Source organism: Condylura cristata, unplaced genomic scaffold, assembly GCF_000260355.1.
Source record: "Condylura cristata isolate star-nosed mole 26May11 unplaced genomic scaffold, ConCri1.0 scaffold00016, whole genome shotgun sequence".
NCBI lineage: Eukaryota > Metazoa > Chordata > Mammalia > Eulipotyphla > Talpidae > Condylura > Condylura cristata.
The window spans coordinates 18419308-18433325 of NW_004567117.1; the positions used below are offsets into that span (position 1 = coordinate 18419308).

The 14018-nt window shown below is 38.6% G+C and overlaps 1 protein-coding gene across 2 annotated transcripts in view; it reads right to left on the reverse strand.

The window, feature by feature from the left end:
- Window positions 1-13557, reverse strand: part of LOC101625016 (desmocollin-3) — a 36083-nt gene extending 22526 nt beyond the window's left edge. For both annotated transcript variants that reach the window (XM_004683805.1, XM_004683806.1), the window contains exons 1-5: window positions 13489-13557; window positions 5482-5566; window positions 3684-3883; window positions 2297-2416; window positions 713-868 (exon numbers count right to left, since the gene is read on the reverse strand). In XM_004683805.1, coding sequence (XP_004683862.1) covers window positions 713-868; window positions 2297-2416; window positions 3684-3883; window positions 5482-5566; window positions 13489-13557 — 630 coding nt within the window. The remainder of the gene's footprint in view (window positions 1-712; window positions 869-2296; window positions 2417-3683; window positions 3884-5481; window positions 5567-13488) is intronic.
- Between the last annotated feature and the right edge of the window lie 461 nt (window positions 13558-14018).

Genomic DNA, 14018 nt, shown 5'->3' on the forward strand with positions numbered 1-14018 from the left:
TTGCCAATTTTCACATTGCTAATTAACCGAAAGCAATGTAATGTCAAGTAGAATGCATTTCTATTCAGCACGTGACTACAGTGAGCTAAAAGTTTTCTAGCTGAAAGCAATGTCACATGGCAGATGCCATTAACATTTGCTTAGTATCTCTGCCCTTTTGAAAGAAAAGAACCCCTCTTTCCTATGGGGTTCATTGGGATGACCACTTGATCCCAATAGAATTTAGTGTATTCTACTAAAAACGGTCTGATTTATTCCCCATTGACTGTAAACTCATTCATATCAGACCTCTGCATGATCACCCAATTTGGTATCTTATCTAGCTCTCAGAAATTATCAGAGTACCATACATGTTGAAAGAAGTTAAAAAAAAAGTTATAGCAGAAAAGGGAAGAGAACCCCTTCTGTCAGAGAAAGCAGAGCATGCCCTAGCGGAGGTACGCTGATCAGAGAAAGAAAGAGCATCTCATAAGTAAAACCAACTTCCCAGAAATATACTGGCATTTATAATCAAATGCAATTAAACCTCTCGCCTTTATTTCAGACTTACCTAACAGAAGTGAAAGAGCTGACCAAATATTTCAAAATACTATTTCCTTTGACTTCAGAATACCCTCCAAAAAGAAAATGCAAGAAGACAGGAAAGAGCAATCAAGTATCCAAAGAAACATAATTTAATAATTTGAAGTCATTATAGCAATAAAACTCCTACATCAAAAACAGCATATTCTTCACGATCCACAGGCCGAGTGCAATACAGATTTCCAGTGTCTCTTTCTATGAAAAACAAATTTAAGGGTTCTTGGTTAACTCCACGTCCACTTATTGAGTAGAAGATGGTATAGTTCTGTGCTGCATCCGACTGAACCTAAAAGGAAAATTACATGTAAATATTTTTAACTGAAATGCTATTTTTATAAATGCATTTCATGTGTTTACAGTTTTCTATTTTAAAGAGATGACTTTAATAAGAAAATATTCACATTTGGCACTTAAATCAATAAACAGTAATGAACATTTGGCAAAATATTTTTTCAAGTGTTCAAATTTAATGAAAACAATGTTCAATACATATGGTAGCCAAAGAAAACCTTACTATAACAATTAAGCCTGATTTTCTATTTGGCCATTAGTAAAGATAGAAAAGAATAATATACATCGTTGGCAGGGGCAAAACAAAGAAAGCCTCACATACACTTATGAAGGGGACACCAAATTAGTATGTTTCATTGATGGGAAACAGATAAGAATTAAAAAAATGAGCGATGAAAAGAAACTGTTATAAGTCTCCTAGTAGAAGGAGCAGGAAGTGTAAGGGGACCCAGTGAGGGGTGAGCTTGGAGTGATCAAGTGGCAACAAAAAACCATTGAGAAACCCAGAGAACTATGGGGACAGAGAAGAAACCAGGACTGGAGCTGTACAAAACAAAAGCAAGTGTGCAAGACATGGCAGGTTAGCTAAAGTCATTAAAAAGGAGCTGGCATGTCACACCACTAGTAGCTGACATCAACCATAGTAACAGAAACTTAATGCAGAGACTTAAAGAGACAGGTAAGCATGGTAGCCTCATGCCAGCAGTTGTTTGCATTATAGGTATGCCATTTTTATCTTTGTGAAAAGTTAAGGTCGCCCCTACTTACAAGCTTATTGTTTGTAAGAAAATTAAACTTCCTAGCAGAACACACATGACTCTCTGGGGTCTGGTCTTCTTGCAAAAAAGACCAGGCTGCTGGGATCTCCTCCAAGGAGTCAGCTGGCTTTCACCTCAGTGGCCCCAATTCTTCCACATTTATCTCCATCTCATTTCTCCATCTTTCAGGATGTAACTCAGATGTTTCCTCCTCCAAGACTTTTGCTGTTGTTTTCCCATATTTCATCTCAGGACTTACTTCCCATCCCATGAATCCTCACATCAGCCCACCCCACCTTTACCAGAATGTTCATCACTCAAGATTGCAAGTATTTGTTAGCTGTGTCCTCGCTAGACTTATAAACTTCATAGGATCAAAGATTATGACTACATTGATGTCTAGCTTTAGTACTTAGTGTCTTAGAGTAGTAGTACTAGCTGCTAATAGAATGAATAAATTAATAAAGAACATTTAACGGTTTCAAGTCTTCCTCATATTACTAGATTTTTAACGATTTGCTTTTTCTTATTTTACTCACTTGAATATACACTTAAGTGTCTTCAATCAAGTCCATTTATTTATAAAAGTTCAAAGAGTTATTAAACCTGAACAGAACAGACTCCTGAAATTAAATCCCTCCTAATCAGAGGGATGTAAAGCTTACTTGTTGAAGAAATAAAGGGAAAGGACCCAAGGAGTTCTCTTGCATTGAACAGGGAATGGGTGCCCATCTCCTCTTGGTTCGCCTGAGAACAGTTTCTTTAGTGTGTCTTTTCTTCAGTACCTGAATTTAAAGCAAGAAAAAATAAATAAGCAAAAGTATCAAAGCCTAATTTGCTATAAACTAATGGGCAGCTTATAATTCTAATACCTTCTTCAAAGTTCAATTTCAAGAATTTCCATGCAGAAACTTAAGACCAAATAATTAGATCCTTTTGCATCAGAGAATAAGAAAGAACATACCTAGATCTGAAAGATTTCATCAAGAAGAAAATTTTGTTTTGTATGCCTTTCTAACACTGTCCATATGTTCAGGGTAATAAAATATTGTACCTTTAGGTCTTGTTGTGTTCCAAATATATACAGAAAAGACATCCTCGCTATAACAATTTCTAAAGAGTAGTTATATGTTTCTTTTCAAGCCCTGTACATGCCCTTCAATGCCTTAGCATTCTATGTGAGCTGTCTAATAGGGTAGCCACTAGCTGTGTTTGGATATTAAAATTTCATTAAGTTGGAATCAAATAAAATATAAATTTTTGCACTACTATATGCTAAGAGCATAGAAGTCATTAATATCAAACTATCATATCAGATGCTACAGATGTAGGGCATTTTCATCATTGCAAAGCATTCTATTAGCTTTGCAGTGATATCCTTTTCATTTCATGGTTTTCCAAGGGAGACCATTTCCTGATAAGGAAGTAATACATGACTTTATTAAACATTTATTACAGCGCTAAATAGTCATTTAAATGAACTTATCATGATACACTTAACATGGCTTAGTGTAATCCAGTCTAAGCACTTTATCATCTTTGTGGCTACTCTCACACTAGCATCTAGCATTCTTCTGGGTACCTTACCTAGAATGGCAGCAAATAATCTCCTGAATGAAGGTCAATATCCTGCCGTCCATACTCTTATACCCACTCAGAAATTTCAATCCTGTGGTCCTTGACATGAACCTTTTATTTACTGGGAATGCCTGTTCTTATTATGAACACACACATTTAATACCTTTGAGTCAGAAGGGACTGATGTGTGCTCTCAAGCAATCGCAAATCATTACACTAATAAAATCTTCCCAAGGCTAATAGAGGCGTAATCAAACTAATACAGACACAAAAGCAATTAAACTTTAGAGGTGGAAACATCCTTCAAGGAGGACATGTCATTTAAATTGAACCTCAAGTCAGAATTAAGAAGAGAGGGGAGGGTGTGAGAGGAGAGAAAGACTATTCATTCTTCAGGTGTCTTCGCAATTTTTAATGAAGGTATTTTAGTGAATAGGGAAAAAAGGGCCTGCAAATGTCAATGTATTTTGATACCTTCTTCTGATGTTCTAAGAGCACAGTTATCTCTTTCTGTGTTTGTTTCTTCATGTCAGAAAGCCATATGGTGAAGGACCTTTTCTCATCAGACAACACGACAGCATTGGCTGTATAAACTGACCCATTATCTAGAATTCTGAAATCGGGGTCACTGGACTGGAGGAGGTCTGCAGAACTTAGGCACTCTTTCAAATTAACTGCAAATAAAAATGTCAAAGTTGTAAAGTAGAAACAAAGGCAAAAATAAAACAAGTGTGAAAACCAATGATACAATCTTTAGAAGACTGCAATGGATTTAACCAATCATTTTGCATTTACCAACTCTCTTAACCAGTCTCTTTACATGTATTTTTAAAAAATAATAATTTTATTTCAGCTAAAATATATAATTTTTAGTCTATACTTGTATTAAAAATGGTATTTAAAACCTTTCTATGCCTTTAAAAGGCTGATGGAAATTATCTTGCTATAAAAGAAATATGCTTGTTTCAATCATGGTAAAACTGAGTTATATGCCCCTCCCACCATAAACCTGAATAAACAGAAAAGTCTTCCTTAGCAATATAGTCTGAGTCTTATAAAATACACCTGCCATCGGCCAGATGGTACATGAGTCCAAAGAATGAGAAAGTATCTGAGTCAGGTTCATTGTCAAGTATGAAGTATCTACATTCTTCACACTGGCACTTTCCCCTGACACCCTGCCCCCAATCTCGCAATGCTCCGGGGTCCGCAACTCTTCATGTGTTTCTAGGTTTCCAGGAATCTCCACTGACACTCTATATGCAGTCTTCTCTCCCTCAGAATTTTGTTGTCTAGTAAACAGTACTAAAATAAGTAAGTGTCTTGATACTTACCTCAAAAGCCTCAGATCCATTCTATTCAACTGTCTTAACAAAAACCAAACTGGTAAACTGATATTTATGAGAGAATTTCCCAAAACATTCATGTGTGACCCACGTTTACTTTTTCACTTTAATCCAAATCTTTCATACATGGAAACATTTAGTCAAGGAGGAGAGAACATATTTAGGAGTGATGATATGCTTTGCTCTTCACATTTTTAACATGAAAAACAATTAATAAAGTAAATATAAAATATCTGTTTAGCAGATAACATCTGGTCTGGTGTCAAAGAGAAAATACTGCTAACCTCTCTTTATAACCTTTCCTTCCTTCCTCTCTCTAGGAAATAAATATATATAAATATGAAGTAAAATTTGTTAAAAAAAATTATTGTGACATTTTAACTAGAAGGACACTATATCAAAAAAAATTGGTATCTCTGGGACAAGGTACATATGTAAATATATACATATATATATATATATATATTATATATATATATATTTTTTTTCATTTCCTATGCCTCCCACTTTCCCACATGGAAAGTCCACTGAGGCACAGTTTCCAGGTACAAATAGCTGATTAAGTGCAGTTTTGAATGAATGGTTCACTGAGTTATGTTCTCTGATGCAGCTAACTCTGCCAAAAGAAATGTTCTGATTCTCTCAGCAGCTTATCTAGGGTGAAATCACTATGTTCTCCAAATAATTCTTTCTGTAATGCTGAGTGCTTAACATAAGTGTCCACAAAACATGAATTAGAGCATTTGCACCGGACTCAGCTATAGAACTCAATTACAAAGGGCAGAAACATATTTAAAATGATTTCATATTGCATCTAATTATAAAGAGACTCAGACTAATTACAAAAAGCCAATATTCGATAACATCTTTGCAGTGTAGGTAAACTAAATGTCTGGTTTAAAAAACATTGTTTTGAAATTTCTCACCTCTGCCGACCATTCTGTCTGCCTCTAGTTTGGAAGGTAATTTAAATATCACTTTTTTGCAGGCATCACAAGAAAAACTGAAGACCTACAATTAAAGAAATCTCACATTAATGGAATGTACTAAAGGACTAAGATTCAGTTATGCAAAATGAATAAATCCTAGAAACCTACATGGTGCCTACAGTTAATGACCCTGTATTGGATACTTAAAATTTTACTGAAAGAGTTAGTAGCAATGATTCCTGTCATCAGAAATATAATGATAAAGAGGGTGGGAGAAAACATTTTGGAGGTGATGGATTGATGACATAGATTGTGGTGATGATTTCACCAATATATATTTATCTCCAAACTCACCAAGGTATATATACAAAATATACATAGCTTTCTATATATCAACCTTACTTCAGTAAGAGATGCTTTTTTCTCCTTTTAAAAAAACAGTATTATGATCAAATTAATGTAGATAAAACAAGCAATTTACAATATCCACAACCTACTTACAATTTAAAAAATCCTCAACAGAGGCCCTCCCTGGTGGTATAATGGGTTAAAGCACAGCACTATGAAGCTATCCACAATTACTGCAGCATGAGTTCAATCCCTGGCCAGGGCAGTAACCCATATGGTGCAGCAGACCTCTCCTGTCTCACCTGCTGCTCCCTTCAGCAGTGTATTTCAGTCGATCCACCTGTTCTGCTCCCTACCATGTCTCTGGTGAATCCTCTCACACCCCCCATACCTCTGACCTGTATCCCAGTTCTTGTATGTGTAAATAAATAAATCTTTTTTAAAAATCCTCAACAGAGTAGAATTAGAAGAAATTGTGTTCAATATGGTCATAAGGCATTATGGAAAACTTGCAACAAGGATTATAGTTAATGGAGAAGGGTTGTGTTCCTCTTAAATGAAGAAGAACAAAATGACACCCATTCTCATTACTTCTATTCTACTCTGCCCTGGGTTTCTAACCAAGGCAATTAAATAAAAAATGTAAATTAAAGTTATCCAGCTGGAAGGAAGACAATGACAAGATCTTATACATTGAAACTTCAAAGGAATTCACTAAAAATATATCAGAAATAATAAGTGAGTTCAGCAAGATTTAAGAATACCAGATCAACATAAAAAATTAGATGCATTCCAGTTCACAAGCAATAAGGAATTATGAAACTGAAATTAAGCTAAAAATTCCACTCATAATAGGTATGCCATCTTCAAGGATCAGAAACCATGTTCCTGATGTCTATCTACAGACTGAAAATAGTCCCTACCATAATTCCAAACAGATTTTTAGCAGAAATTGGCAATCATTACAGAAATTAAAAGGACCCCAAAACCCAATTACACGTGAGAAAGGAAAACAGAGTTAGAGACTTAGACCTCTCCGTTTCAAAATTTACCACAAAGATGCAATAAAGACAGAATGGATATAAGTAGTAAGTAGGATGAGTGGAATAAAACTGAAATCTGGGCCCTCCCTGGTGGTGCAGCGGGTTAAAGCACAGCACTAAGAAGCTAAAATAACTTCAGCATGAGTTCAATCCCCACCTGCCCTGGAGGTGATCCACATGGAGCAGCAGACCTCTCCTGACCCGCCTGCTGCTCCCCTCAGCAATGTACTTCGTAAGTCAGCCTGTTCTGCTCCCCCCTGTCTCTGGTGAATCCTTTCACCGTCCCTGCATCTCTGACCTGTACCCCAGTAATGTATGCATAAATAAATAAACCTTAACAGTTTAAAAAAAACAACTGAAATCTAACAAATAAACGTCTATACTTGTCATTAGCTGATTTTTCGCAAACTCCCAGAAAGTTTAACAATAATTTAATATTTCAATATCTCCATTCTATCTTCTAATTATCAGAAAGCCATATTCAAAATATATTCAATATATTTTAATCATAACTCTTCAAAATATGTCAACTAAGAAATATTTAGATATCAGTGTATCAAAGAGAACATAACAAATAGGTATGTATCCATTCAAATATTCAAAATTTTTAAATTTTATAATATTTGCTCTTTTTAACTAAAATTTACAATTACAGCTAGAATCCAATTCCATTTATCTTATCAGAGAATAGTTTCTTTTAAGTTTATGTTCATACTTTTATATTTTTATTCCATACACAAAATCAAGTTGATAGTGTATTTTTTTAATGTTTTTTTTTTTTAAGATTTTTTTCTTTATGCATACAGAAATAGGGTATAAGCCAGAGGTGCAAGGGCAGTGAGAGGATTCACCAGAGACAGAGTGAGGAGCAGATCAAGCAGATCGAGTGAAATACACTCCTGAGGGGAACAGCTGGCAGGTCAAGAGAGGTCTGCCGCCATGTGCGTCACCTGGCAGGGCGGGGATCTAAGCTGGCTGCCGCTAGCTTGCAGAGCTGCATCTTTACCGGTTGCACCACCAAGGAGGGCCCAAATTCATTCATTTTTATTAGACACAATTATATGTTAAGAAAGTGAATTTCCAGGCCCCTCCTAGTGGTGCAAAGGGTTACCGGCAAGTACTGCAGCTGCTTCAGTGCCAGCTGGAACCCTGGCCCTGGAGCTGACCCATGTGGCGCGGCAGACCTCTCCTGACCGCTGGCTACTCTGCTCAGCAGGGTACTTCGTTGATCTGCCTGTTCTGCTCCCCACTCTGTCTCTGGTGAATCCGCTCACCACCGTGCACTTCCGGTCTGCACCCCCAATTCTGTATGCATAAATAAATAAATAAATCTTTTTAAAAAGTTAATTTCCATATATTGTTTGCTCAGTTTTTTTTTTTTTTTTTTTTTTTTTTTTTGTGGTTGTTCATTGTCTTTGTTGTTGCTGCTGTTTTAGACACTAGGGGAACACTTTCTCCACAGAAACTCCAACCCTCACTGGCAACTACACAGGAGACAACCATGATGCCCTAAAAGTGGAGACACTGCCCACGTGGTTGGCATTTAGCCATTAGAATTTATTTGCTTCACTTTCACAAATCAGCACGCAGCTGCTCCATAAACAGTGGGAGGCTACTGATGTAAGCAGACTGACAGCATGCCCTTGAGTTTAGGGGCTCCCTGTTTTAACCTTTAGCCTAAATATTGTGATTCCCCAGCTCCATCTCTGGGAAGCACAGGGGAATAGTATCCTAAGAATTTTTTTATAATAAATATAATTTCTTATGTATTTTGAACTGAACATATATGTTCACATGTATACATTTATTCCTAGTTCATTAACTTTTTTATTGTAGTAAAACTCTTCAGAATATAATTCTAAATATACCTATAATGTAACTATATTAAAATACAATAGTAGATTGTTCTAATGTGAAATTACATCTCTATCTGGGGAAAATCTGCAAGGACAGAGTAATTATTGGTTTGATTTTTTGATATTTACTTTGATATTTCAAATATATACCTATAGCTGATATTATGATACTACTTTTCAACTTCATAATAATCCACATAAAGAAAATTAAGGAGAATTCCACTTTTTTTCTGTTCTTTGAAACAATTCTTATAAGGTAGAGATTATATGTCTCATGTAATTACAGAAGAGTTTACCTATCACAAGTCTGATCTTGAAAGATGTGAAGGTGTATGTTTGTGTACAAATGTGTCTTTTAATCAGGTTTTAAAGACTGTAAGTCTATTTTTTTATTTTATTTTATTTATTTGTGCATACAGAACTGGGGTACAGGACAGAGGCTCAGGGGCGGCGAGAGGCTTCACCAGAGACAGAACTGGGAACAGAACAGGCAGATCTACGAAGTACACTGCTGAGGGGAGCAGCGGGCTGGTCAAGAGAGGTCTGCCACACCATGTGGTCACTTCCGGGGCAGGCAGGAGTCGAACTCATGCAGAGGCGGCGTTAGATTCTCAGTGCAGTGCTTTAACCCTCTGCGCCACCAGGGAGGGCCCGACTATTTAGTCAATGTTGATAACTTGTATTTTATGAGTGCCTTCTTTGTTTCACATTTACTCAATCATAGCAGGGTATTTCTGGAGCTTTAAAAACTTGCTTTTGGGGCCCTCCCTGGTGGCGCAGCGGGTTAAAGCACAGCAATGAGAAACCTAAGCCACTTCCGCATGAGTTCTATCCCCGCCTGCCCCAGAGGAGATCCACATGGCGTGGCAGACCCCTCCCGACCCGCCCACTGCTCCCCCCAGCAGTGTACCTCGTCGATCTGCCTGTTCTGCTTCCTGCTCCGTCTCTGGTGAATCCTCTCACCCTCCGCATCTCTGGCCTGTACCCCAGTTCTGTATGAATAAATAAATAAATCTTTAAAAAAAATTGCTTTTGGTTTTATTCATCCTTTCTATTCCTTATTTTTTTATTTTAAATGTGCTTTGCAAAATATGTGGTAGATACTGATCACTATACATAGCAAATATGTGTTTTAAGAAATAATATTTTTCTTCAAATAATACCAATTCATGATTTCTGCATTAAACATAAGTTTTCCCTTATCCTGCATATATGTAGCCCTAAAAAAGATGTAGGTTTATTTTGCCAAATTTCAAACTTTTAAATATGCAGTCATTTGTATGCATTTTGATTTACTTGCTAAAATTATTTTTATGAAATTTATTCATGCTGAATATATAACAGAAGTCCATTCATTATTATTGTTCTACAAGGCATCAAATTTATTCAATTATGTAATATTAAGGGAAGGATATTCATAAATAGATATGTTATACATCTTGAAAGATACTAAGTGTGAATTAGACTTTTTTTTTTTTTTTGAAAGATTTATTTATGTATTCATACAGAACTGGGGTACAGGCCAGAGTTGCGGAGGGTGAGAGGATTCACCAGGAACAGAGTGGAGCAGAACAGGCAGATCGACAAAGTACACTGCTGAGGGGAGCAGCGGGCGGGTCAGGAGAGGTCTGCCGCGCCATGTGGTCACCTCCGGGGCAGGCGGGGATAGAACTCATGAGGAATTGGCTTAGCTTCTTAGTGCAGTGCTTTAACCCACTGCGCCACCAGGGAGGGCCGAATTAGACTTTTTAATAAAATAAATGAAAAATATAAAGGCACTATTTGATTAGCAATGATAAACTAATCATTTTTAAAGTTAGTTTTAAAATAACTTGTATAAAATAATGATGTATACCCAAAAATGATAGATAAAAAAATATTAAGATTGATAAATTGTAGCTATTTGAATTATATAAGAAAACCTCCAGGATAATTTTAATAACCTGATTCATTAAACTTTAGAGTTGCAGGAAGGTTTAAATAAAAATATAACAAGTTAAGCTTTTTTTTTTTTTAAAGATTTATTTATGTATTCATACAGAACTGGGGTACAGGCCAGAGTTGCGGAGGGTGAGAGGATTCACCAGGAACAGAGTGGAGCAGAACAGGCAGATCGACAAAGTACACTGCTGAGGGGAGCAGCGGGCGGGTCAGGAGAGGTCTGCCACGCCATGTGGTCACCTCTGGGGCAGGCGGGAATCGAACTCATGCGGAAGTGGCTTTAGCTTCTCAGTGCTGTGCTTTAACCCTCTGCGCCACCAGGGAGGGCCCAAGTTAAGCTTTTTTTAAAGATAATTAATTGTCCACTGTAGTCTTGGTAAAACAAATTGTTTTGTTTCATTTTATAGCACTATTCAAATTTTATCAATTATATGATAGAAAACTACCCAAGTCAATAATACTGACATAGAGATCTACTGCTAAAAGGAGAGTGAAAAATAAAGGTGTAACCTCAAATTGTTTCACTTTAGTGTTTCTATTTATTCTTACTATAAATACACAAAGTAGGCTTTCTAAAATAACACCCTTTTGGATAGAGGTAAAGGAAACTAATGTACAAAAATTCAAAATATCTTTTAAAAGACAAAAATGAATGAGCACAATAGTTACAGAATTTTTAAATTGCCACTTCTCCTATGGAACTTTCCTTCTGCAAAATGGAAATATTAGCTTGTAAGGTCTTTTTACTTGATGGTAAATCATGTGATTTAACCCTTGTACTTTTAGTACTTTTATGAGTCTACTAAAGTTTCTTCTAACAAAATTTCATAACCTGGAATGTATGTATGTACTCAAATGGAGAACAGAAAGTTAAGTGCAAATGGAAAGCATGATTAATCACAGGTCACCACAAACACCATATATAGAATGCCAGCTGTCATGAGGATTACAACAGGACCAAAATGTGCTTGTATGGGCTTATACGTATTTAATGATTCTTAAGGTGCTATGGATCTAGCTGTGTTGCAATATGAGCATCAACAATCTCCTATTAAAAAGGTATCTGCTGATGCACATACTAAAATTCTGACTTATTTAGATCAGGATTTTAAAATAAGCTAGTTTGAAACTGTGTTTTTAACATGTTATGACATTAAAATTATATGAATCAAAAGAAAATGTGGGCTGAACAACAGAGTTATGAACTTACTTACATGTACAGAAATTGAAAGTGTGCAGATTGGTGATTACAGATGAAAAAGATATATAAGACACACATTTTCCAGTTTTCAAATTTCTGTATATACCATTTAATCTAAACTTTAAGATTCTTTTTCAAAAATATCTTAAATGAGCTCATCACAGACCAGAGCTGATGCCATCTCTATTTAGACTTACATGCACCTTCTTGCCTAGCCACACCCCAACACCCAGTGCCCCCCAACACACTACTCAGATACACAGCCCAATGCGGATGCCAAGACATTGCTACCGCTTCCACACCCTTCCCTCCAGCAAATATGGGAAATCATGGGAACACAGCAGCTCTGCAGTTCCTTCTCCTCACTCTAGAATCCTTTTCACAGAGGAAACACAAATCACTAAATGTATACCTTGAAATACACAAGCTTTTAAATTAAAAAAAAAAACATTTTGATAACAGTTCCTTTTTAAAAATGGTTATTTCATCACCTGCGACATTTTGTTGGAACAGTTGCCTGGCTGTTCAGCCAGCTCATTGGTGGTACAATTCCTTGTGCCTATAGCTTAGATCATAACTACCAATCCAATATTTGAATTATAGATTCAAAAGGAGGACAAAGCTCAGACGCACTCACCCACCTGGGCGCAGAAAAAGCACAAGAATCCACAATGCCGAAGTTCACCCACTTACAAGTAAAGCAAGTTCTCTAGTCATCCTCCTTCGCTCATTCTTGGATGCCCAAGAAGTCGCAAGACCTTCCATACCAAGAAAGCTAGTCTGGTCTTCCTATAGAGTTCCTTGTGTCATCATTCCCTAAGACCTTGTTTGCCTCCCGAGTTCTCAGAGAATTTTTCCTAACTTCCTCATCAGGCAGATCTGTGGCAAGTTTCCTGGGCACTGGAGACTCCCTCCTGGCCTCAGGGCTTGGGCAATCATCCCCCGACCCATAACGACTGTCCTCAACCAAGTCCCCTCCACCCACGCCACGGACCCCAATTTAGCCCTCAGCAGCCTTCCTAGCCCGGATTTCGACACGCTCTTCCTACCACCAAGCGGCCCCAAGAGCGAATGACTTGGGTAACCTGAATGAATAAACTAAGGGAAGCAAAATCTGGAAGCCCTTTTTTCAGAGGTATTTCCAGCCAAGGCGCCGCTCCCCGAGGTCCCCATCAGAGCTCAGACGGGATCCAGGGTTTAGAAAGGAGCCCCTTGAACTTCATCTCACATATATGTTTCTCACTCAGTTTCTTTCCTCCAAATGCGCCCTCAGCGCCCTCGCTAGTCCTGAAAGCAAGGAGGAGCTCCACCGTAATTCAAATTAGCAAACGTATTGTCACTAAGCAAAAGCGCACTCCGGAGTCTGTTCCTCCTAGGCTCACGTCTGTCCTCGTCCCTCACTCGCGAATTCTGGATCCTCCCCACCCCGTAGTTGTGAACTGCGCCCAGGACGTCACCCTTCGGTTCGTTTCTCCCCTAGGGCTCCCAGTGCGGCATCAGGGCGAATCCACCCTTCCCCATCCCGGCTTTAGGCGTGTGGCTGCACCCAGCCCACCCGTTCCCGCCCCCACACAACCCCCCTCCCAACACACACACACCTTCAACCCCCCCTTACCAAGAGGGTTAGCAGCAGCTGCCCGCAGAGGGCCCGGTGCAAGCAGCCCTGGAAGCCGGCGGCAGCCATCCCGGCGCGGGGCAGGTACCGAGAGGCAACGCGGCTGGAGGTGCAGCTACGCGCGGAGCGATCTTTCTCGCAGGCGTTGGTTTTTAAGACACCCTGGACACTCTCAGGCTTGTCTGCCTGGAATCTTGCTCGTTCCTGCAACGGGATTGGACCCAAAGAAGCTGAACGGCCCCTCCTAGTTATTTCTCAAGTTTTATCACCGCTGGAGATGCTGGGGAGCTGCCTGAGCCTGCCCCCCGCTTCCAGGCGCCGGCTCGGGCATTTGCTTGCAGGAAAGCGGTCTCAGACCCACCCTCGGCCCACTTTCCCACGCCCCTTGTTTACCCCGAGGCGCTGCTGCCCCACCCAGCCCTCAAAGCAGCACTTCAATCCTGATCTTCCCGGGCGTCCCCCTTTCGGAAATTGTGCCTATATCCCAACTAGAGAACGCTAATCTGCTGTCTGGGCTCCCTGCCCCACTG